The following is a 25,201-nucleotide window of genomic DNA, read 5'->3' as shown; positions in this document are numbered from 1 at the left end:
TTTTAAAAAGTAACCTAGCATTTTATTGACCAAAAAACTTAAGTCCAAATGAACTACTACTACAAGGCCAACTTCACCCATATTTTACAGCATAGTAAGGATAATAATAGTTTATGTTGCTCAATAGCAAAATAAAGAAATAATATACAGGCCTACAACCAAAACACAAGCAGATGTTTTAAGAGAAACTAACAAGGAAATTTCTCAGCTTAATACCAGAAGAAATAGCTGTTTGTTTGTTTTAAACTAATCTGTTTACTTAAATTCTGGTTTTTTGTTTGCCTTTTCTCTTCAAAAACATATTTACTAGTTACAGAAAGGTATACTTCAGTAATCCTCTGAGTAAATAGTTTTTTAGTAAACAAGTGATTATTAGTTCAAAAGCATTTTAGTAAACATCTAATGATTAGTTTAAAAGTTTTGTTTTAGTACCTGCTCTTCCAAAAAGAAGTTGCACATTTTTTATTTCCACATCAAACTTGTCATAAGCTTTGTCCATAATCTCCTCTAAGGATGAAAAACTAGAAGCTTCACTATTGCCTTGATTTATGCTGTTCAGCTAAAAAACATAAGGACAAGATAAGTATAAAACTCACACAAAATGTTAGTTCTAGTGATGGTGAAATAGATGATTCATGTAACTTCATGATAGCCAATTGAATTATTATAGAGAAGATACCTTGATTACTTTCACACTTCCCTCACCAAGGCTATTAAATTCTTATTTCTGATGGTGCTATCAAACCATACAATTCATGGAATGTGAAATGAAGTCCTATTATTAAATTAAAAGTTTATAGCTGAAGTACAAAGTATTTATTTATTCAATTAAAAGCAAGTTAAATAATTGCCATTTTTTATTTTCATAGAAGTAATAGAATCAACATTCAAAATCAAGTAAAAAAACAGATATTTTAAGAGAAAAAGACTATTTCCTTTTTCTTCTGTGCTTATGAAAAGAGATCATCTATATACCTGAAATGTACCAAAGTCCAAGATCAGCATATTTGAATTTTCATGGTAGAAACCTGTCTGTGGAACCACAAGGTAGGAAGGTTTCAAATGAATCTTCAAGTCAAGGACTTTCCTCATTTCGATAATATGAACTAATCCTACAAAACAAAAGAGAAGAGACATTACAATTCAAATGCTACTCACAAGTAAAACATTTTTCCAGGTCAACTATAAAGAGATGTTATTTGAAATGTAACACGTCTTAAATAAAGGCTGACTTTTTAAAAAGTATGTTTTCCACCTAAACCAACTGCTCTCCACCAAGAGAACATCCATTATTCTAAGTTTAAAAAAAAAAAAAAAGAAGAAGATAAAAAGACATCTAGTAATTCTATTTAGCCAGCAATCAACACACAAAGTTTTGAAAGAAATATTCTACGATATTCAAGGGTTTGCCTCCAGAGAGATGTCCGTTACCTGTAGCAGTTCTTTCCTTGATTTCTTCGAGCTTCATTAACGTGGCTGATGTTAATCTTTCAAGATCCATTCCCTTACTTGTCTGGAAGAATTCTACCATTGCATTTATTGTTCTCTTAAAGACAAAGAGACGAGAATTAACAACATATTTTAACAATATATCCATAAGTAATACAGTAAAAACTACAAAATAAATCTTAATCGAGCAAAGAGAATGAAAGCAACAGTTAAAAAAAGAATCACAAAAGAGAGAACAATTTTGATTACTACTTACTGCATCATATTTTATTTCCACAGGCTGTGATTCAATACTAAGACTTTGATCAGCAGTACTATCTTCTGGATTAGTATTAAACTCTATCTTCAGTAGAGAAGACTTGCTATCCCCAATGGAAGCCACAAGAGATGGTATAATGTTTTCTTGTCTCAGGCCTGTAACATACCAGTTTTCAAGCTTTGCTTCCACCCTAAAGAACACAGGTGGGTAATTATTATATAAATTAGGACATAGAACAGTTCCATCTATGAGGAACAAGCAATATCAGAAAGCTTTTGATAAAGAAAACAAGAAATCAAGCTAGTGTCACAGGACTAACAAACCACATGGTTAACTAATTGTAACATGAATAAACTGTGAAGAAATAGGTAGGAGCCATGTTCTTCACAACAAGGGCGATATTTTTCTTTCAACTGCAGTTATTAGGAACAGAATTCTTTTCAGGGTGCTCGGTCTCTCTTGCTGGAATCTCTGTATGGACCACCTCCCGCCAAGTAAATGATATGGCATACATTTATGTAAACTTTGTACAACTTTTCTGGGGTTGTGATCACACCTTTAATAAAACTGTTTTCAGCAAAATATTTCCACAGTTCACAACTTGGTGGTTTTACGCATGAAGTCAAAAGATAAAGGAACTGCAAATGAAAGTGTGAACAAATGCAGACTCGTTCTCCAGACACTGAAACCATTCTTACATCACTGTGTAACAATAACTTGTGCTCTTTCTGTGCTTATTTCTGGTGTAGTTTCTCTTAGAAGAGAAAGGTCTCAGCTTTCCATGTGCTGGCTTATATGTACTACCCACAATACACAGGCATGGATTTTCTTTTCTGTAGAAAGTGAGCCACGTCACATTCAGTAGCTTGGCTGGAACGTGTGAGCTAAACCACTGCACACTGCTTAAATAATTCCCAGAGTTAATATACAGCACTTCAACATATAGATTCAACAAACAACTCATTCACATTCACACAGCAACAAAGAATATTCTTTTCCTCATTCCATTCAAGATTATTCACCAAACTGACACTATCTTCTAATTATTAGAAAGACTGAAACAAACAAACAAAAAAAATCCATGTAAAAAAATATATACAATTCTCAAGAAAAAAAAAAAGGTGTAAGAAGTTTGAAAAAGAAGTAATATTTCTACAAAAGCAAAATATAAATCTAATTACTTAATGGCTTGTGCTCCTGGGCGTTGTGATATTTTTGTACTCAAATCAATTATCTGTACTTTAAGAGTTTCTGCCACATTCTGGTCTTCTTTAATTGTAAGAGAAGTGCTTACCAGCTTCAATGTCACAATATGGGCAATATACTAGCAAAGAGAGAGAAAACTGAAATTAGTTATCTTCGTCACAAAATTTTTTCTGAACTCCTAATTTAAATGAATCTGATGCAGTGTGGAGTTATGCTAAACCAGCAGCCATACATCCACATGCAACAACCTAGGTATACAGAACTTTCAACACTCAGCAGACACTTCTGTAATATAAAACATGGTATTTCAAGAAATGCTGAGTTAACTTGAATTTTTTTTTTTTTACTAAGAATTCACAGGGGTTTTAAACTGTGAAAGCAAGTATTAAAAACATATTTTGCCTATGTACCATTTGTGACTGTATCAATCAGCAACTTAAGAAAAACTGAACCATACTGCATAATCAATTTGAAGCCTGCACATTTCCACGTGGTATTGACAGAAATGAAAGCACCTTTACACTTCATAATTTGTCTAAACCAGAAATGAATCTTTTCCTATACAAGTGCAATGTTTGCACTTTCTATCTTCTTTGTTGGTCACAGATGCTTGCTGCTGCTCTACTCAATCTGACAAGAACATAAGCTCAAACAACTGATTGTACACAGAATACAATGTTGCTACTTAGAATTCTGAGCCTTCCCACCTGAAATTCAATAATAGAAAGATTTGTTTTCAAACTATCCCCTTAAAAGTTGTTTACCTGTTTTGGTAAGGAAAGGTGATAGGAGCAGTCACTATAGCCAATAGCAGTAAAAAGCTTGGCCTTCTCTTCTGGTGTCATTAGTTCATCGATAGCTAATAAATAAATAAATACATACATACATAAATAAAATCCACAAAAGCTTACACTTCAGCTAGCAACTATAACCAATTTTCCTCCCACAAGTTTTCAACTGTACTTAAGTTCCATTGACACAAAGCTCTACATTATATTGCAGTAAAGTCCACTTTGTAAAATAATAAGCAGCCTTCATATATGGCATTAGGTATGTAACACTGAAATTACCATCATTTATATTATGAGATGATCCACATTTTCCAACAATGAAAAGAGCTTTGAGGAGTACTATTGGAAGCACTTTCTCATTCAGAACACAATATTCCAAATGTCACCTATAAAACCACAGCTAAAAACTCAATACTCCTCTCCTTAGAAGGTTCTGAAGTATTTAGGGCCATTTCAGAAATACTCTCTATTTTCTAACTCAATCATCAATAACAGTAAATAAAATCACAAAATAGATCAATACTGCATGGTATTGTCTATTTCATACTCACTTCCGTACAGAAGGAAACATACTGTAAGACATACCGTAATTTGCTTCTTTGTCTTCATTCAATCAAGTATATAGAAACTCAGAAGCCTGTTAAAAGTTACTATATTATGGCCTACACTTACTTTCAGGAACGGATGATTCTTCTTCTTCCTTTTTTCTAGATTCTCTCCTACCCCAGAAACCACTAAACCATCCTCCACTTTTTTTTTCAGCTTCAATGCCTTTCTTCTTCAGAAGTTTCTGTCCTGATCTTATTGTCTACAAATCAGACATTAAAACATGTAATTAATTACTATCTGTTTTGTTTTCCTGTAAATTATGTCTTTAATAGGCATGCAAGGGACAGCAACATCACCCCTGCAAGAGGGACTATTCTGAGCTTACCTTCAGAATGCTAAGTGTTTTCTACTTCAACTGCAGACCCCAAATTTTCCCTACCACTGTAACAGGCAACTCCTTAATAGTGTCACAAATGATTTCCAAAATAAAACGTAGGTTTCATCTACCTCTTAAAAATTCTATCATAGCTGTTGTTTAATTAAATTTGCTGTCCACTAGGAAGGCATCGGAATATTTGAAAGTATAGATTGTGTGGTAATAACTGCATATGTTTGATTCGAACATCTGTAGAGCTAGTTTTGAAAGAACAGAAGTCAAAGGAACAAAACAATCATAAATACAAAGACAACTGCAGAATGGTACAGACCAGACAGCAGAAACAGTGCACACAGTGGTAAGTACTAGGGAATCGTTTCTAGTTTGTAAACTGATTTATTCATGTCCTGGAATGACTGGAAGCTTGCCTTCTTTTTTCCCCATTCAGCCATACTCATCACCACAGATTTTGTCAAGACTCTATAATGATAAAATCCTATTTGAAGTGCTACAATATTACTGAAAAGAAATAATTTCTTACCTCAGCTTGTGCCTGTTGTCTTGATAGGACTATATTGAAGACATCAAGCTTTTTTTCTAGGTCCTATAAAAATATAAGATGAAATCATCCATTTCTCAGTCACATTTAGTAAAGTCTCACTACTACAATTTTTCTACCAATCCTTTCATATTTACTCTCCAATTTCTCTCTAGACATGCTCCTTTCTTTTAATGGGTACATCTGCTTCTGAAGCCTGATGTTAGTATGATTTTTATTTTTCTATCTTGTACTTCAGTAAAAATCAAAGTTTATTATCCTACAACCAAGAAATGTTAATTTACACATCACTACACTAGAATTCTTTCTTTCCCCACCAGGTAATGTTGGGCTTCTGATTAAAATTGTCTTTCTAGAGCTCTTGTGCTCTAAGAAAACTATCAATCTTGATTGCTGTCATGCATATTTAAAGAATTATGTAATCAAGGGATCAAAACATATTTGCCCTTGAGTGAAACACTGCATACCTGAATTTGTCTCTGCATTTCTTCTGACAGTTTGTTCTGTGTCAGTTTGTTCCTGTATGCGTTTCTGTAACTCTTCAGAAGCTGCCTATGTTGTTTTATGTTACTCCACGACCACATACGAGTACATCTTCTGATGTGAACTTCAAGAATGCTGTCACCTGCATACTTCCACCTACAATAAATTCACACATGTGAATAATTTCATATTTCATTTTGTGCCCTCAAACTTAGAAACCGTAGGAGTATTTTATTAATATTCAAACACTTTCTTCATTTAAGCTATTCACTTATAAAATTTTAAACAGTTTCTACCTCACTTTATGAAAAGACCGATGGCTTATATTTCATGTCTGACGAACTATGAATTTACATTCACTATTGACTTCCACATGTTTACAAATCTGGGCTGTAAAAGCATAAAGAACACTTAAGCACTTTGATAAGTAGCATCAATTCATTATTCAGAAAAAGATCCATAAAAAATGTAATCAGCTCAACACTAAGAACTAAAATTACAGTTGACACGTTTCCCTTGTAATACACGTACTAATTTTTTCTTTAGTTTTTCTAAAATTGCACTCTAACCTCTTGAGAGATCACTGGAGTTTTGTTTAGAGATTCTGGGATCAAAATTAGCTTTATAAGACATTTTCATCACCTGGATCTTTCACATCGTCTGTTCTGCAAACTATTTTTACTTGGCTACGCGAAGCTATATTAAGTTTTAATGACACATGCAATCCAGTTTTAAAAGCACATTATCCACAAAGGAGAATGATAAGACTGGAAAGGACTCAACACATCTCGACACATCTCTCAGAGAACGCACGACTAAATGCAACTTACCATTGTCTGGCATTTTTATGCAGAGGTACATTTGGCCTAAATTTTCTGTACGGTGCATTGCGGACCATGTAATCTATGGACTCCAGAAGGTCAATCATGCTGAGGTACTAAACACAGGAAAACAAGTTCCTTAGCAAAAGTTCAAAGTTACATGCAATATTTCAAGTAGAAATATATGTTTATAAAGCTGCCTTCAGTGCTTCCCAAACTACACAGAAATTTAGGCCTATGCATTTTCATTGTTACTTAAAGTAGACCAACAGCTATTCCTATTGCTCTTGGAGGACGCTGCCATCTGAATTTCTGGTTTCCTTGAGAAACAAAACAAATTTATTTTTCTTACTTCTACTCGCCTGCTCAAAACACAGTCTTGAACTTTCTCAAATACATCTTATTTTCTTCCTTTGTCAATATAAAATTTCCCCAGTATTGGAACTGCATTTGCACTAATAATATTGGCATTGTTCTCAATACGGACTACATTTGGGAATCAACGAGAGCTAAGAACTCCATAACTTCCTACCCTTGCTTTTACCCTTACTTCTCTCCCATTATAGTGCTGGCTTATAGTTTCAGCAGATAAAGTGAGACAAGGATTAATCATAAGAGATTCCATTTTCTATTCTCTATTCCAAGTGCTGTTCTCACAGCTTCTGCAGGTAACAGAGTCAGAGAGCCTGAATCTAAAGGCGGGGAGCAACTTTTACACAAGGATCACATTTTTTAATCACAATTACTGCTACAGCTCCTCATAAACTCTGAAACAGGTGATAACTGACACCAACCCAACTTACCTGTGGCTTTGTGAGTTCAATAGCAATTCTCTGTACTTCTACATTACAATCAAGCTTGGGAGTTTTCAGTTCCACTTCTGCATTTGGGTTGATAAAAACTCTTGCAGAGGCTGATACTGGTCTAAAAACTTAAAAAATTGAGATTAATTTAATACAGGAAGCCATCTTAAAAATACTTAAGCCCGCTGTCTGACATATCACCTACTCCACATAATATGATGTGTACGCTGAAGACCTACAGAAACAGTTCAACATAGTAAAGTGCAAGGCTTTGCACTTGGGTCAGAGTAATCCCAGGTAAGTATATGGATTCGGAGAAGAACTCCTTGAGAACAGCACTGCGGAGAAGGACCTGAGAGTCCTGGTGGTTGAAAAATTGAACATGAGCCAGCAATGTGCTCTTGCAGCTTGGAAGGCCAATGGTATCCTGGGCTCTATCAGAAGAGAGGGACAGGGAGCCATCAGGGAGGGACAGGGAGGGGATTGTCCCTCTCTACTCTACTCTTGTGAGGTCCCACCTGGAGTACTGCATCCAGGTCTGGGACCCCCAATACAAGAAAGATAGAGAGCTGTTGGAGAGGATCCAGAGAAGGGCCACAAAGATGATCAGAGGGCTGGAGCACCTTTCCTGCAAAGAAAAGCTGAGGGAGCTGGGCTTGTTCAGCCTGGAGAAGAGAAGGCTGTGAGGAGACCTCATTGCAGCCTTCCAGTACTTAAAAGGGGGTTATTAAAAACAATAATAATAAAAAAAAAAAAAAAAGGGGGAACCAACTTTTTAGTTGGGTAGATAGTGATAGGACAAGGGGGATGGTTCCTTCCCACCCAAGCCATTCTATGATTCTATGAAACGGCATTTGATTCATACTACAGATGAGATCAACCCAGCAATAGTTAGAAAAAATAAAATCTCTATGATGTTACATTTCACAAAAGCCTAAACATAATGAAGCTAGTATGGATATGCCTGTATGATCAGTTCAGACCAACTAAAATGCTCAAAACAGTGTATATTCATTCACTTGTAGCTTACTTACTGTACTCATAGTCTTGAGGCTGGTTATCACCATATGGAATTCCTCTTTTCAGTTGATCCTGTAAAGGAATATGATACTGTCTAGCAATTGCTGAGGGATATTTACTCTTGGTCTTCTTAAAAGTTAAAAGACATTAGGAATTTAGAGGACAGTTCAACTCCAATCATGTTTCTGCAGGAGTTTCCCCAAACCTTCACCTTTAAAACGAGATATCTAATGTAGCTCAAGTACTTAAAAGTAAAATGTTTTAATACAGCAGACTCAGTAGGTTTCTCTCATCAAGTAGAATATTATTACAATTTAATTCAACTTCATTCAGAAGTTCACTGAACCTTCATATCTTGCATCAACTAATGTTCACTAATTTAAAACATTCTAGCAATCGTGTACGTGCAGACATGTAGTGTAAAAGATGAAGTATTTGTTTTTAAACTCCTTGAAGGTGATGAGACAATATATTCATAATCTATCCTTCCTCATGTTTATCCCGTAAGGAAGCCGTTTGAGTCTTCTGATATTCCACAGTTAAGAGAGAAATGAAAATACAGTGTCAGGAAAATAATGCAGCAGCCTGAGAGGCAACGTCATGCTGGAACTGAGCCCTCATTCAAAATGAGGTCTCTTTGCTGTTGCTATTCTGTTGCAGTTTTCTGAGGATGCTATACAAATACCAATCATTTCATCTAGTTTATGGATTGCAACAGCACTATCAGTTAAAACAGGATGCAAACTTTTAAGAAGCAGTACACACAGTATATTATATGAAGGCAGATGAAGTACTTGTTACTGTCCTATTTTACAAAGACTATCAATATCAAGCATAGTTTTTACAAGGAAAATATCTTACAGATATAAATCTCTTCCAGTAATTTCTTTTCCCAATTTCTTATTTTAAAATGTTTCATATTTTACAAAAAAGTACACATGCTAATTAAAGATATTTGCATTTAAATGCATTTTCTGAACTCTAATAGTGAAAGTAAGCTTTTCAATGAGCTTAAGTGTATAACAGCTAATCTCACAAACAGCCATATGCTCATGTTATTTAAATATGAAGACTGTTGTGTGAAAGTGACAGACTGCTATGGATTACACAGCTTATTCCAACTACGAGGCAGACCAATCAGCTACTGTGCTAAATCTGATTTCTTGATAGTACTGCTTACAAGTATGACTGAAATGGCCTATCTGGACAGAAGTCTTAGCATTTCAGGAAACAGGATATGCTACAGACTACATTTAAAATGTATTCTAGTCTCTGTTTCAGAATTTTCTGTACTAAAAGGACTTCAGAAGCAGCTGAGAAGATTTACACAAGCCATCTTACACCCATGCCAAATTCCACAGTTCCCTCATGATGGCTTATTAAGAATTTGTAAGCATCTCTGATAAACTAAAAAGGCATAATGGAAAGCACCCTGAGGAATTTTAGCTGTTTAAACAAAGTAGGAGAATGCAGACAGGACAAAGAAACAACATATTCACAGCATCTTATACATACAGTGAACTGGAATTCCAACTTTTAGAAAACAAGAATTACCCTACAATGGGAACCAGAACTAAAATAGAAGGAGGACTTGGGTTTCAAGTTCCACATTAACAGAAAGGATTCAGAGTACCTTTATTGACTGGCTGGTTTTACCAGTTTTGAAGCATACTTCCTTATTAGTACCAAGTCCATCAAGTTAAGTGTATGCTTTGTTAACAAGAAAAAAATAAATAAATGATAACTGTAAATGACTAGGACTGCAGAAGAAATGGAAACAAGGAATATTATATGAGGATACACAGAACATCTGTATAACATTTATAAACATAGTGTGTCAACAATGCACTGTATTTTGCACAGACGTACTTATTCAAACCAAAAGTAAAATGCAGATAACATACATCATGCGTTCAGCGTTCTCCACAGCAAAATGAATCACATTTGTGACCAACTAAGAGGAGCAGTCATATGTACAATATTCCAAAGCCAACTGACTTGTTTTCATAACCCTTCTAAGTTCACTTTCAAAACCTAAACTATTCGTTCATTTACTAGCCAGCAGCTGACTAGAATATCTAGTTGCTTCTCATTACCTACAAATAAGCTCTTTTAACCATATTTATGTAATAGCTATCTGAAACGAACTTAACAGCAAAGGCATTTTTGCAATCAAGTACTTCTCAGCTGCAGTACAGACAGAGGATGTTTGCCCTCAGCTCCAATTTATGTCTATATAATTGCCCTATTAGTAGTGCCACATTCCCAGTTTCTCTTCAGACTAAATAAAACTTGTTTTGCTTTTGTTTAATTGCTGCCTTATCTCATGAGTATTTCCTAGGCTTACAACATTACAATTTGCAGTACACCACTATTCATCTAGCTAACAGCAACTCAGAACACTAACAAATCAGAAAAACTAGACACAGCCTTCAAGTAGCTCATACACGCAAACTGGATTTTATCCTTCCCGTGTAATCACCATTTTAATTATTTCCAGCATCATCTCTGCCATACAGTCTACCTTAATTATGTTTCACCCAACCTCATTTTCAGAAGTCATCATTACTCGGTCCTACTGAGTATTTCCTATTTAAAGCTGTGAACCTTTTCAGACTTGACAATTGAAGCATGCTCATTTTCCCGTATCTGTTTCCCAAAAGAGGGGTGCTACCTTCAGAGAAATACTATATTAATCCCTCTAACTTTCAAGTTGGACAGTGGGCAGTTACTACCTACAAGGTATAGTTTGCTAAAAGTAAAAAGAATAAATGCTCTTTACTTGATGATCTTGCTCTTCTCTTTGGCAATGTTCTTTGCTTTACTGACTTGCTCTTCTGTTTGGCTATATCATATTGGTTAGTTTCATCTACACAGCTTAGGTATCTTGATAATACAAAGTTTCTGCTCCAATAATGTTTAATATTCTGAAATTTTACTAACTCCACATTTGTTTACTATTTCAGTTATTACAGTAGCTAAATAAGACCCAGACATTTAACAAACAGTACTGAGTAAGCAGCACGCTAAGTCACACGCTAATAGAACTGACCTGACAAACCCAGTTTCCAACCATCTCCAAGTCTGTAGGAGCTGGTAACGCATAGAGTTACCAAAGCATGTTAACTATCAATGACACAATGAATTAACATATGGCCCTGCTATCAGAATAGAGCTGACCAAATGTCTGGGGTTGGATGTTGCTGAAATTAATATGGCGTTGTTTGAAACAGTAAAACAGTCATGAGATGGAGCACCACTCAACACATTTAACTCTACATTACCAGTATTTGTTCATGGGAGCCATGATAATACATTTTGCTGTGTACATTCCAATAAGCACTGAGGCTGTCCAAGCATAAAAGCTGCAAAGAAAAAAAAAAAAGTATTCAATAGATTCCATACTCTGTATTCAATACATTCTATTAATTTAGCTTCCACTTGGGAAAAAAAAGGTTATACAACAAATGTACTATAAGCACTGAGACACATTTAATCTTATAATACCATTTTGAAAAGAAAATTACTTGCTAAAAAGCATGCTCTTAAAGTGCACACACTCACACACACTGATAAAAGGTAAATGGGGTGGGGAGGAGCAAAAGGGCATGCTTCACTACCTGAATTCCAAACATTTTACATATAGACTAGTATAGGAAATGGCAATTTGACAAAACTATTTGAAATCATAGTTACTACACAGATTTCAGTCTTGCTGTGTAATGTTGTTTATGAGAAGATCAGTGTTTGCATTGATTCCTTAAATTATGGAGTAGAAAGGTATGCCTTACTTAAAGCCAGTCTTTTTAGTTCTACTTATTAAAAAATTAAGTAAAAATACAAAATATTAAGTAAAGTACAAAAATTCACAAACAGGTTTTCCAGTTTTTCTCTGTACCTGCATACTACATCACTTCAATAACAGTTGCTAGCTACACTTCTTAGCCAGTTAGGAAAAAAAAAAAAAGAAAAAAACACACATTACCTTGTAAATTACTTTTGTAGCATCATTTAGAATTGAAGGTTTCCAGTTCTCATTTGTTGTCTAAAATTTCAAAGGGACGAAAGTCATTCCTTGATGCACCTTACCTACCACATCTGTGGTTTTATACTATTTTTCCAAGCACAGAATAAATCATTTTGGTGCTACCAGATTACAGAAGTCAACTTTTCTAGACTGCATATAGACAAGTCAAAACCCAATTCCAAATTTGTGAGTTACTTTTAGCTCTCAACTCCTTATCCTACCCATGAAATCCTATGTATTTATGGCAAACAAGTTAGCTGAAATTCTCTCTCCTCTTTTCTCAGGAGGCCTGGCAAAATACCACATTCTTCATCATGATGTAACATCTGCCTTAATTTATCTACTGGACATGGAAACAATTTTTCCTATGAAATTAAGCACATTCAGTTTTAAAGATCACTTGGAACATAAGAAGAAATTGCTTGTCACAAAATAGTATGATGTTCCTCAGTAATCTTCCCTGCTGCTTGGACAAACTTCAAGGACTATTTGCATGGAGAAAAGATTGTCTTACCCTCCATATCCATACAATAATTGCATTATATTACAGGCCCAACTTATCTTTTCTGGTGCCCAATCAAATATAAGTAAATCAAAACCACGAACACATGCATGCACACAAATATTACCAATAAACTAAGCTCGCCCAATGTCATTCCCAAAGAAATTGGACACTGTGGATCTGTGACCTGCAGAAATAGAAAAAGAATAGCTATTTATCCATACTCATTGCACACTAAGAATCATTTCATTAAAATTGACTGAAATCTTGAGCTGTTTTCCTTTGCTTAATTTTTCTTGCTGAAGCAGTCAGTTAGGTCAGTACCATACGGCTGCAGATTAAAGGCTTAGGAAATCAATTCTGAAATTTTCTTTCAGGTTTTTAAACCTTTGAATAATAAAAACTGAAGAACTGTCAAGTACCACGTTTCAGTCAACTATTTCACTTTCTGACTTCCATTCTTCCCACCACTGTACATACAGTGTCTCTACAAGCAGTTCCAGAATTACCCAGTTCCAGCTCTGGGTAATATTTTATGCCCAATGCTTCCTATCGACATGCAGCTATCTCATCACAAACTGCTTCACTCATATCCACGAATGGGGATAGAATACCACCTATTACCCATTAGCTATTTAACTTCTTGTTTTCCAACTCATCCTTAAGTTCACAAGTCCCTGCCATTCTGAATTCTGGTCATTACAATGAAAAGTTCTGCATATCAACTGCATATACTAATGTATGACAAACTGTCACCACACACATTTAGTGAGCAAGGCAGCACCAAGCAATGCAAGATAGAGATTATCTACTTCACACATCCAAATTACTCTGGCTTTCAGTTGTACCTGAAGTACCTCATTCTAAGATATGTATAAGAAGCCACAGTGATTTTTCATGATGACAAATAACAGTTTGTCTCTGTGGACTAGACTATAACAACTGCACTAGAGTCAAATATAAAATGGAGAAAGCATGTTCCAGGTACTTACATCATCTTCATATTTAACATGAATGCCTGTGATCTTGACTTGCACATTTTTTATAACTTGAGTTGCAAGCTTTTCCAAGAAAGTATCTTTCTTCTCCTCCTTTGGTTTATCTGGAAAAAAAAATAAAGAAATAGCATTCAGTGAAACAATACATATTGAGTTTAGCCGCACTAACAGCAATTCCAACGTACACTTAATACTTATTCTAATGTGAATACCTAGCACTTGAGTTTTTAGCTACTTAAATTTTTCTCCTTTTCTGTACATCTATATTGTGAAAACGTAATATTAGCTTTGTGCACCACAACTGTAAGAAAATTTATGTCTAAGTTTCACTAACAATAGTGCAGCTTACACTAATTTCCAGATTGATTTTTAAGATATACCTCCCCGCAACCTCCAAGGCAGAAGCCCCTTAGAAGTCCATCAGCAACTAACTAGGAATTTCAATGAGAAAACAGGTAAGAAGGTGTAATTTAGCACAAAATATCCTAAAATACCCAGGTGAAGATGATGCTTACATAATAAAGGATCGGTTCATTACAGTTTTTCACAGGATATTGCCTGAGAAGATTAAATAGCTTGCATAAAATAAATGAAAATGTAAAGATACTATGTGAAATACTCTAGTTTTTCAGTATTAGAGCTGTACTCTGATCTTTAAGCTAAGTTAATAAATTCGAAATCCATAAGGACTAAGCACAAGTGTTTTTGATCCAGAGAGTGAATAACCAACAACAAAATGCTCTCTCTACTTTATGTTCTTTTTCAAAAAGGGAAGGAAAAATAATGAGTGGACGCATATGCAAGACTAAGAGAAACTAATACAAATAGCACGCAAAATATGTGGCAATTGAAAACAAAAATCAAAGTCATGTTTCTTACCCACCTTTTGAGTGATCACGACCTTTAAAGGGTCTCTTAAAATGCTTTTTATACTTTTTACGCTTACGTCCTTTTTTCAGTGCAAGCAATTTTTTGGGAAAAGCATAAAATTCAAGTTAGCAAAGCAGAAATGCAAGAAATAAAAGAAAAGACAGAAGAAAGTTCAGCTTGTCAAAGCAGAATGCCTTATTAAGCTCTCATTAAAAGAATTAAAGAATTAAAGAATTTCATAGCTGTTAAGGAAACAATCAACTACTCCTCATAACACAGAGCATCATTTTCCATCATTCACATGCACATGAATTCACTTTCGTGGAAGCAACTGAAGCATTGCCTTTTCTTTTTCTACTTAATGTCAGTAAAAACTTCAGATTAAGTATACAAATTGCACTGTGATCGAGGGCCATGCCAATCGTAAGTGTAAATGCACGTTTCAAGATCCGTTACACAAGATCCCATGAGTTTAAGAAGTTAGCCATAATCACCAGGCTTCTCACTAGTAATACACACTCAAACTTTTTAATGAATTCATTTCAGATTTCCAACGTACAAAGCAGATCTGAAAACAGACATTAGAACTCTGGTGAATACTTTTTTCTGTAATCCAAGCATTCATTTCATGACTTCAGGCAATGGCACATAACGAAATACTTAATAGAATACTCATATGGGAAAAACATTGAAGTCAAAATTCAAATGAGACTTCCATGCAAATGCATAACTTCCAAGTTAAGATATTCATGATGTACAAGAAAACCCAAAGAAGGCTTTTCAGTAAGATTCTCACAACAATCAACAGCAGGATATGAAAGTAATTTGAATGAATGACAGGTGAAACTGCAAAAAAATGCATACAGAAATAATAATTCTTGAATAGTTTTATGTGAAATTAAATTCTAATATTCACACACCAATTACAGTCGAAAAAACAAACACAACCACTCCACAAATTAAGTTAATGGTCTGTTTTTCCACCTTTCTAAAGAAAACCAGTTTGTTGAGTTGTCTCATTTCTTTCACCCGTCTGGCCATCAAGGGGAAAAGAACCCAGCAATAGGAGTGCCTGTACTTAACTTTACAAGATTACATCATAAGAAGGGTGCATCCTACTAAAGTTGGAAACAAGCACAAAGGCCAATCTAACTCAGGGGAAGAGCTTTGGTTTTTATGTAGTTTGCACATTCCTTCAAAGTAAGGAGGAAAAAGTGCCAGCCAAGACTTCAACCTGTCCTGAAGTACTTACAAAGTGGTCACACTACAAATAAAAAAAAAAAAAAAGTGGGCTAAGGAGGGAGGAGAAGAAAATCTACGCCAGTGTTTTAATGCTGAAGAACGCCATCAGCATTTTATGACACTCCTGAATTTGGCACAGATGATAGATATCTTCCTAAATGGTCTCCCAGTCTTCTTGAACACTCCCAGTCACTTAAAGTTTCTGCCTGAATCAATAACCATTAAAATCTTATTTCTAGAATCACTGATATGCACATGCTAACCAAATATGCGTTGTTTTCTTATTTCGACATTTGGCAGCTTTGGGTTTTGTTGTTGTTATTGTTTTAAAACATGAAGCTGCAATTAACCATGCATACCCACCAGGCTTGGTGTCCTTGTAAATCAGACTCTCCAGCCCATACAGGGAATCCTGTGAATGAGCACCTTGGTCCACATGGCAGCAAATAACCAAAAAATGCATTTTGTTTAAAAGAAGGAAAACAGCCCAATTTCATGTTACATTCAGCTCCTGAATTAACACTGAGTTCATAAACCTCATGTCAAGATAGTATTTACACTGTAGTACCTACCTGAAGAGCTGCTTCAGAATACCTACTTCCAAAGACTGTCTACAGATGGATATTATGGCATTTCCTTTTTACTTCTATCCAGCACGAAACAAGAGTTTGGTCTCCATGTATGAGTTCTGATACTGACAAACTTAACTAGTTTGGAAAATAGAAAATGTTCTGCATCTGTTAGCAGATCTTGCTACCACTTCTCTATCACATTACACTAACCACAGAGACATGACCATTTTGTTCAACATCTGAATAGCATGTTGAAAGAAAATATCCCTGCCTGACCTACTGAATTAAGATTCTATACATATTAATGTCAGTTGAGTACTAATAGAAAGAACAAATACAGCCAAGAATTCACAGACCTGAAAACATTCCATTCAGTTATTTCCCAGATTTTTACCATATACTGTGAGTTTAAAAGCTTTGAGAAAGAGCTGAATTTCTTATTAGTTCACAGAACAGCAGAGCAGCTTGGACCCCAAGAACTTTGTATCTAGCAAAGACAAAAGGTCTCTTCATGCAAGAACTGGACAAGTCATCCTGACCACGATAACCTACAAGAGAAGGACTGCAATTTAGAATAATCCAATTTAAATGTTCCTCTAGTTTCTGACTCCTCAGGAGAAAAATTTAATAATGTAGCCATGTAAAACATGAGTAAAAATCTAATTTTAGCTCTTCCTATGACAAGTCAATCTACTGAGGTATCATTTAAAAAAAAATTCTTTTCCAATGATTTGCAAACATTGGTATTAAATCTCTTTCAGAAATACTAAGACTTAGCTGCAGATGCACTAACCACTGCAAAAAGCTCCAGATCTGCTATTCCTCGAGTATTGCCTATTAGGTTAAACTCTTCTTATATTATCCCTTCATCCCGCTGCTACTGATGCAAAGAATAACAGCTTAGCCATGGCTATAACCAAGGTCAAACTTCTATGAACATTCCTTTGCTTCTGTAGGAAGTAACAGTTGCAAAATTCATCCACTGAAGTAGCTTAGCTCACATACAGTTTCTCACATATTAAAGACAATAAATAAAGCAGGGTTTATTTCTCCATTCCTTACAGATTGGTAAACTGTTGTATGAAGGACTGCAAATGCGTATTTCAAACTAGCAAAATAAGAATAAGGCAATAGTGTCCTGAAGCTGGAAAATAAAGCAAGCAGAGAGGCTACAACACAGACCATCTTTCCCCAAATATTCTACGAACAATTTCATTTTCAGCAGCTTTTCCAAGGCCAATGACTTGCAGCATTACCATTTTCACAGAGATGCATCTTATCAACCATTGTACCTCCTATCACACAAAACATTCAGTGATCAGGTCTTTAGTCTGTTACCTGTCATCAGTTCAGAGCTTGGTCTATGTCCAAAGCAGCCTAATTTGTACCATTATTCTAACATATGTATTTGTTATGATAAAAAATAAAACCAGGCTAACCAGTCTGAAATATACAGTTATTTTAACCGATTAGTTTTAAATTCTTAGTGATCTAGATCAAAACTTTACTTAAAGTTTACTGTCTTCACAGTTAACTATTTTCTTGTGACACTATTTCTTTTTCCTAATCAAGACCGTCTCATTTCTTAAACCAGACCCAACGCAGTACCACAGAATGGCTTAGCTCAACGGGGACCTCACAGATCATCCAGTTCCATCCCCCTTGCTATTGGTAGAGTTGCCAACCATTAGATCAAGCTGCCCAAGATCCCATCCAGCTCAGCCTTGAATACCTCCAGTGATGGAACACTCACAAGCTCTCCGGGCAATCTGCTGTAGCACCTTACCTCACTCTGAGTAAAAACATGTAACCTAAATCTCCTTTGTTTTGTTTAAAGCCATTTCCCCCTTGTCCTGTCACTATCAGACCATGCAAAAAGCTGGTCACCCTCCTGCTTGTAAGCTCCTTTCAATTACTGGAAGGCCACAATGAGGTCTCCCCAGAGACTTCTCTTCTCCAAGCTAAACAAGTCAAAATCCTTCAGCCTTTCCTCATAAGAGGTTTCCTCCAACCCTCTGAGCATCGTCATTGCCCTCTTCTAAACTCATTCTAACAGTTCCATATCCCTCCTGTTCTTCCTGCTCACACTCCCTGTTGCTCCTTAACTTTTCAACCCTCTCCTTGAGCTCTGCCACCATAATCATCATACCACCATAGATCATGTATCTTTTACCATACAGTAAAAACCAGCAGAAACTGAAATGAAGGCATTATTGTTGATATTTTTTTGTGAAAAACATTAAACCTTTCCATTTTCCTTTAAAGTTCTTTTAAGCAAAGAATGACTTCTCACATGCACCTCCAAAACATCTTTAGAATTTCAGTAATGGATGTTGAATGAAATAAATATTTGCCTCATGAGATGCAGCTGCTGTCTTTGGTCTTGATTCCAAAGAGCTTTATGAAAAAACAAAAAAAAAAACAAAAAAAAACCATACCAGAGAACTGAATTCTCATTTCCACTGGACAAAAAAAATGGTAAACAAAATGAGTCACACTTCTTAAGCATAAACTAAAGAGGAAAGAGCCTTTTTAAAGCACTATAGTAAGATTAGCTAGACACTTAAAATTTATTAAATCAATTACAAAATGGGACTCTTCTTTCATAGCACAGTAAATTCCCAAATTCCATTGAAGGTTTGCATTATTAACTTGTACCTTTTTCAGCTGCTTTCTGCAAGGCTTCCTCAATTCTGGCCAGCTCCTTTTGTTTATTATCTTGCAAGTATTTATCTTCCTTCTCTGCATCATATTTAATGCCTGTAAGCCAAGTTGGGACAGCATTACCCTTAATTTCAAATTATGTAAATGCATAATCAAGCAACGTGCACTATTCTGAACATTATGTTGCAAAATGACATTTTAAACAAAAGCTATTCTAGTTGCTGAAACCTCCATCCTGCCTCTGAAAATAGTAGGATACAAAAGCTTATCCCAACACTTAAGCACTGTTTTACAGGAGTACCTTTCCACGTTTATTGAGGCACTTAAACATGGTCTGCACTGTGTAACACAGGGTGTGATTTCTGCTACACCTGTACATGATACTCTAGAAATTTTAAAGTTTTCTTATTATAACAAAGCATCTGATATCAGAGAAAGTAAATTAAGTTCTCTGATTTTCTCCCCTCCATAAAAATCAGTTCTAACAAAATTACCACTTTTGATTGTCATTAATTAGAAGCAGACTGTATCCTGCAACAGCCAAAAGATCTAAACCATGCCAGAAGAGTCGATTCAAGATAGCATACATCAAAGGAATCAGTTTGTTAAACTGAACTTAGACCGAATGGACACAACCAAGACTTTCCATTATGGCAACAAGTGCTCCTTTTGCCCACCATTCCTCCACTCACTTCCCTGCATTTGTCTAGAAAGTTCCCTGGGGGAACCAAGTGTAAAAAACGGCAGCTTATTTAATGGTACTTTTAGATACTTATTTCTTTGATTATTTCACTATGCTGAGAAGATTACTTACTTGCTCCAGGAACTATAAGAAGATACAAGCCTTCTAGAGTTGCAACAACTGCTTCACCATACAAATTCTTCCAAGGAATCTTCAGAGTCAGTTTATCTACAAAAAGCAGATAAAAGTTAACGCAAAGCAAAACCTACGCTGTGATTAGTTTGAACATTATAGTGAAGGTCATTAATTCTATTTCTTCATGTTCTAAATGCCTTAGAAGTTGAGGAGAAACTGTGTGGGTACATCTTTTATAAAGCCCTTGGAGTTAAAAATACACGCAGAGAAAACGTGAGCAAGAAGATGCAGTTTTGAGTCCAAAGACTTCAGATCAAAAACTGAGACTGTGACTGGATTGGGATAGAATACATTTATTTCCAAAAAACATTTCATTTGAAAAAGCAATGCAGACCTTGAGGGAAAGAATTTTTAACAACATGCATCCAAGAGCTGCTAAACTCTTGGCATGTCTGCCAATCTTTCAGCCATCTTACTTAAGCTCTTCATATTCCTAATCTACCCTTTGAAAAGACACACATTCTAGTTCTACTAAACAGCTCCCCTAATCATCCACGTACCTGTGAAACATTTCAGGTACATTTTTCACACTCAGCCTATAATGTTACACAAACAGGGTTACCCAGGGAACTTTTTATCACTTATGTAGGGTAGTCACATTAGACATCTACACTAGTTCAACAGCAAGTACTATTGCAGAGACCACCTAAGAAAGCTTGATTAAAAAAATTCAAAGGCAAGACTGATCCTGAGGCTTGTACTCAAAATTCCATTTTAAGATTTAGGTTGAAACAAAACAAAACCTTACCTATCTGGCCAACTTTGACTCTGAAAGGTACATCCAGTTCACTCTGTAAAAGAAAAATAAGCATTAAACAGATTCATGTATTGCGAAGGCAACTTGGTTCAGACAACAGAATTATTATCCTGATTTCTCTTAAAACTGTGCACATAGAATTGAAGTTCCAGAACAGATGCAGTTCCCTGTATGACACAGGTATAATTAATCAGCAATGTTCATGTGAACACAGGAATCCATAAATAAAGTCAGGCTTGTAGAAAGCCAAAAAACAAAGGAGTTACACATTTCTAGCAACTCTTTATTACAAGCATGATAATGCTTTGCAACAAAAGTTACCAAGAAGTAAAGTTTCATCTACATACGAGAATATAATTTTACTTCTTTGTTCAGTCATCCCATAGGTCTTATCTTTTTGATAATCAGTACAGCACTTAGAATTTCCTAATTATTTTAAAAGCCTCAATAGCAAATTGAATTCTTTGTAAAATGCTTCCCAACATCAAGAACAGCATGGACTCAAATATCCGAGGAAAATGAGACAAGTGAACAATTATTACCACCAATTAAAATCTCATGAAGAATCTCATCTACACAACATACCACAAAAACAGGAATATAACCAGTGCTTAAAAGAGAGACAAATAGGAAGAACAAAAGAAAGAAAAAAAAAGTAAAACTAAAAATTAAGTCTAAGACAATGATTTAACTACTCTTACAGAAAAATTCCAATTTCTAGTTGGTACCACCTGCTGCGAGTTTCATAGTAATGACTTGAGTAGTATAAGCCTGAGAAAAATGCAACAGTTGTTAGTTTAGGTCATAGTTTCTCATCTGACATTTTACATTATGACTGAGAAATAGGATAAAGCTGGAGAAATCCATCAGGAAGAACTCATAAACATCACTATTCCAAGTGCTTAACAACATAATAATGTTAATGGCAACTGCCACATTATACTTCTCTTAATAGCTAGGGTCACACAAAGTGAAACATCCTCAAAGGATAAAATAAATATGTATTTCAAAGTAACACTTCAGCATTTTGTCTCCAAATATAAACTTTTAACATATTTTGGGATTGAAGTCATTTTTCTTGTTTTCACATTTCCAAGGTGCATAAGAATCTACTTGTAATATAATTTTACACAAATTCATTTTAGAAATCTTACACTAATATTTGTTCACTTTGCATTAGCTATGGACTAAGTTTGACAGAGATTTGATAAAGTTCCATTTTAATGATCTGCCCTTTTACTGAGACTAAGAAACAAAAATTGCAAGAATAACACTAAATGCAACTACTTTCTCCAGGCTACTTTTTCTAAAGGGGTTTCTTTATTTACATTTGCAAAGTATCATACTTATGAGAAATTAAAAGCTAGTTATATTCTGATGGGAAACCTTAAGAGGAAGACAAAAATGATCTAGACAGCAGCAGACTGACAAACCACAAAAAGATGAAGCCGTATTACAGCACATACATTTGACTCCTTTTTCAATAAGCTCTCTAAATGACTCTCAAGGAACTCAATACTAACCTTATTTTAATTACTTCTGGAAAAAAATCCATCATATTGCAACTCTAACGTAGAAATACTTTATATACAGAAGTAGTTCTTATTTTCAAGTCTTGAACTTTTCTTGTCTTTCCTTGCAAGAAGTATAACCATTTTCATACATAACAACTGGTAGATCTGTAATGAACCGTGCAATCACCACAAGGAAGGTTTACATACAAATTAGATGGTATTTCCTTCCTTACCTACTTCCTTTCTTACCTACCATATTATAAAGATGTTTTTGTGAAGGGCTGTAAGTATAAAGTTATCAGCAAAAGAGGCAGGTAAGATAGGAAATTTCAGAGCAACAAAGATAAAAGAGTGACGTCAAGCAAAAATTTAGCATGTTTTCCCTAATCTTCCTGAGTGCAATGAGAAGCACACTGAAGTTTGTTTCAGTAGTAGAGCTGTTCTTAGCTCAGGAGACAATAACCAACCAGACAAGAATCAGGGTACTTATTGGAAGCTCCTTCTTGTTATTTCCTTCGCTGTTACTCTTATTTTAACAGGAACATTCAAATAGCCATATTACATGATTAATCAGTATGTACAAGTTACATTCAGACTGTACACATCTCAAACATGTCACCCTTGACAGTTTTAGCCGAGAATCAACTTACAAAGCCATAAACCTAAGCCTTTATTTCATCAACAGATGAAACTTCTCCCTGTGTACCCACACCAAAACACAGCATCACAGTCTCTCAGAGGACTTCAGTTATAACAATCTGCAGGAGTCAGGCTTTGAAAATCCATGTATTCAACACAAGCAGAAAAAAAGAATACACAGATCTGTGCATACCAATTGTTCCTAATAAGTTGTTCTGAACCAAACAACCATCTACTGCTTGGACATACAAGTGATAAATCCTATATAAGTCCAAACTATGACCTTACGGAAATATGATTATGCAGCAGCAGAAGAAATTCAGTTCTCTAGCTTGTACTGGAGAACTAAAGCAGTAACAGAAATAGTAAAACTCTAAAATGTTTATATATTTCAAGCTTCAAATATTAGAACACGTGATATTTATGTAGAATCATAGAATTTCTGAAGATGGAAAAGATCTCTAAGATCATTTAGCCTAACCATCAACTCATCACCAATACTGCTCACTAAATCATGTCCCTACCCTTTTCTTGAACACCTCCAGGGATGATGACTCCACCATCGCACTGGGCAGCCTTTGCCAACACCTAACCACTCCTTCTAAGAAATTTTTCCTAGTATCCAATCTGAACTTCCTCTGGCACAACTACAGGCCATTACCTCTCATCCTATTGCTGCTATTTGGGATGAGAAGGGGACCCCCACCTTGCTACAAACTCCTTGCAGGCAGTTGTACACAGCAACCCAGGCCTCCTCTTTTTCAGACTGAATCATCCCAATTTCACCTGTGGCTCCCCACAAGACTTGTGCACCAGAGCCTTCACAGCTTTGCTACCCTTCTCTGGACACACTCCAGGATCTCCACATCTTTCTTGTAGTGAGAGGCCCAAAAACTGAACACAGTGCTTGAGGTACAACCTCACTGCTGCCAAGTACACAGGGACTATTACCTCCCAGTCCTGCTGGCTGCACCATTTCTGATATAAGCTAGGATGCAATTGGCCTTGGCCACGTTGGCATACTGCTGGCTCATGTTCAGCTGTCAACCAGTACCCCCAAATCCTCTTCCTCCACCCAGCTTTCGAGTCACTCTGCCCCAAGTCTGTAGCCGCACATGGGGTTGGCGCAACTGAAATGTAGGACCCTGCACTGGCTCTTGTTGAACTTCATCCCGTTGGCCTCAACCCATCAATCCAGCCTGTCCAGATCCCTCTGCAGGGCCTTCCGACCTCAGGCAGACTGATATGCAGAAAACATCAGAAACATACTTGAAAACACCACTGGTAATTTTTCAGAAGCACTTTTCTTGGGCATGTACTTATGATATAATCTGTGGACTTTTCTTTCTTTGTTTCTATAACATTAGCAATGTTAGACGCCGTTAACCAAGTAACGCTAACAAGCAAAGAAGACACACTCTGTGAAGTGAGACTACATACAGTAAGCAGTCCTGGGGCTTGGCCCTTAGACCCACTGATACAGCTTAAGAATTAGTGGAATACTTACTAGTGCATTCTCCTTTATTTGTAAGTTGTCAAGTGCGACATTACCTATGTGGAAAAAAAAGTTCAGTGATTTCAACATCTATGCAAAGCAAGCTGGAACAAGGAAAACAGCCACAGCCTTCCAAATATAAGGTCTAACACGGGGGAGCACAGGCACGCAGAGTCACACGAGGAAAACTGCACGTGTAACACCAGAGTGCTTCAACACCAGACCTCCTAGGGCTATGTTGTTTATAATACAGGTATGAATCATTCACCGCCATGACAACAGCGCAATCGAGCTGAGATGAAACACTTCGGCCCCTGAGGCACGCGCGGCCCTAAGAGCCAGCCGTCAGCGGGCAGCCGCCCCGCCCCAGCCCGCTAAGAGGCACCGCCCGCCGCCGGGGGGCGCAAACAGCGCGGGAAACCGCGGCCCCATCGACCACCGCCGCCCCTCGCGGGGGAGCAACGCGGCCCCGTGCCGACCGACCGCCCCCCGGGGGGTGGTCCGCGGTCCCGAGCCGACCGCCCGACCACCCCTCCGGGAACGCCGCGGCCCTCACAGCGACCGCCCTTCGCGGGGGAGCGAGTAGGAGGTAGGCTCCGCGGCCTCGGGCCGACCGCCTGCTCCTCACGGGAGCCGCCGGCCCGCAGCCCGCCCGCTCCGCACGGGGTCGCCGGCCCTCGGGGGACCGGAGCCAGCGAGACCGGCTCCCCGCGAGGAAGCGCCCTTCC

At 36.6% G+C, this 25,201-nt stretch overlaps 1 protein-coding gene across 1 annotated transcript in view; it reads right to left on the bottom strand.

The window, feature by feature from the left end:
* VPS13C (vacuolar protein sorting 13 homolog C) overlaps nucleotides 1-25,201 on the bottom strand; it is an 81,798-nt gene that overhangs the window by 56,405 nt on the left and 192 nt on the right. Inside the window, exons 2-21 of the mRNA XM_085234244.1 lie at nucleotides 24,486-24,529; nucleotides 20,817-20,859; nucleotides 20,006-20,101; nucleotides 19,186-19,287; nucleotides 13,838-13,947; nucleotides 12,973-13,032; nucleotides 12,302-12,361; nucleotides 11,601-11,681; nucleotides 8,331-8,388; nucleotides 7,297-7,424; nucleotides 6,503-6,609; nucleotides 5,657-5,828; nucleotides 5,172-5,234; nucleotides 4,378-4,513; nucleotides 3,679-3,773; nucleotides 2,890-3,032; nucleotides 1,706-1,898; nucleotides 1,432-1,546; nucleotides 976-1,112; nucleotides 433-559 (exon numbers count right to left, since the gene is read on the bottom strand). Coding sequence (XP_085090370.1) covers nucleotides 433-559; nucleotides 976-1,112; nucleotides 1,432-1,546; nucleotides 1,706-1,898; nucleotides 2,890-3,032; nucleotides 3,679-3,773; nucleotides 4,378-4,513; nucleotides 5,172-5,234; nucleotides 5,657-5,828; nucleotides 6,503-6,609; nucleotides 7,297-7,424; nucleotides 8,331-8,388; nucleotides 11,601-11,681; nucleotides 12,302-12,361; nucleotides 12,973-13,032; nucleotides 13,838-13,947; nucleotides 19,186-19,287; nucleotides 20,006-20,101; nucleotides 20,817-20,859; nucleotides 24,486-24,529 — 2,070 coding nt within the window. The remainder of the gene's footprint in view (nucleotides 1-432; nucleotides 560-975; nucleotides 1,113-1,431; nucleotides 1,547-1,705; nucleotides 1,899-2,889; nucleotides 3,033-3,678; nucleotides 3,774-4,377; nucleotides 4,514-5,171; nucleotides 5,235-5,656; nucleotides 5,829-6,502; nucleotides 6,610-7,296; nucleotides 7,425-8,330; nucleotides 8,389-11,600; nucleotides 11,682-12,301; nucleotides 12,362-12,972; nucleotides 13,033-13,837; nucleotides 13,948-19,185; nucleotides 19,288-20,005; nucleotides 20,102-20,816; nucleotides 20,860-24,485; nucleotides 24,530-25,201) is intronic.

The sequence above is a fragment of the Meleagris gallopavo genome, chromosome 12 (assembly GCF_905368555.1).
Source record: "Meleagris gallopavo chromosome 12, MGAL_WU_HG_1.1, whole genome shotgun sequence".
Lineage (NCBI taxonomy): Eukaryota > Metazoa > Chordata > Aves > Galliformes > Phasianidae > Meleagris > Meleagris gallopavo.
Note: the sequence above shows the minus strand (reverse complement) of the source record. Positions and strands in the feature narration are given on the sequence as shown.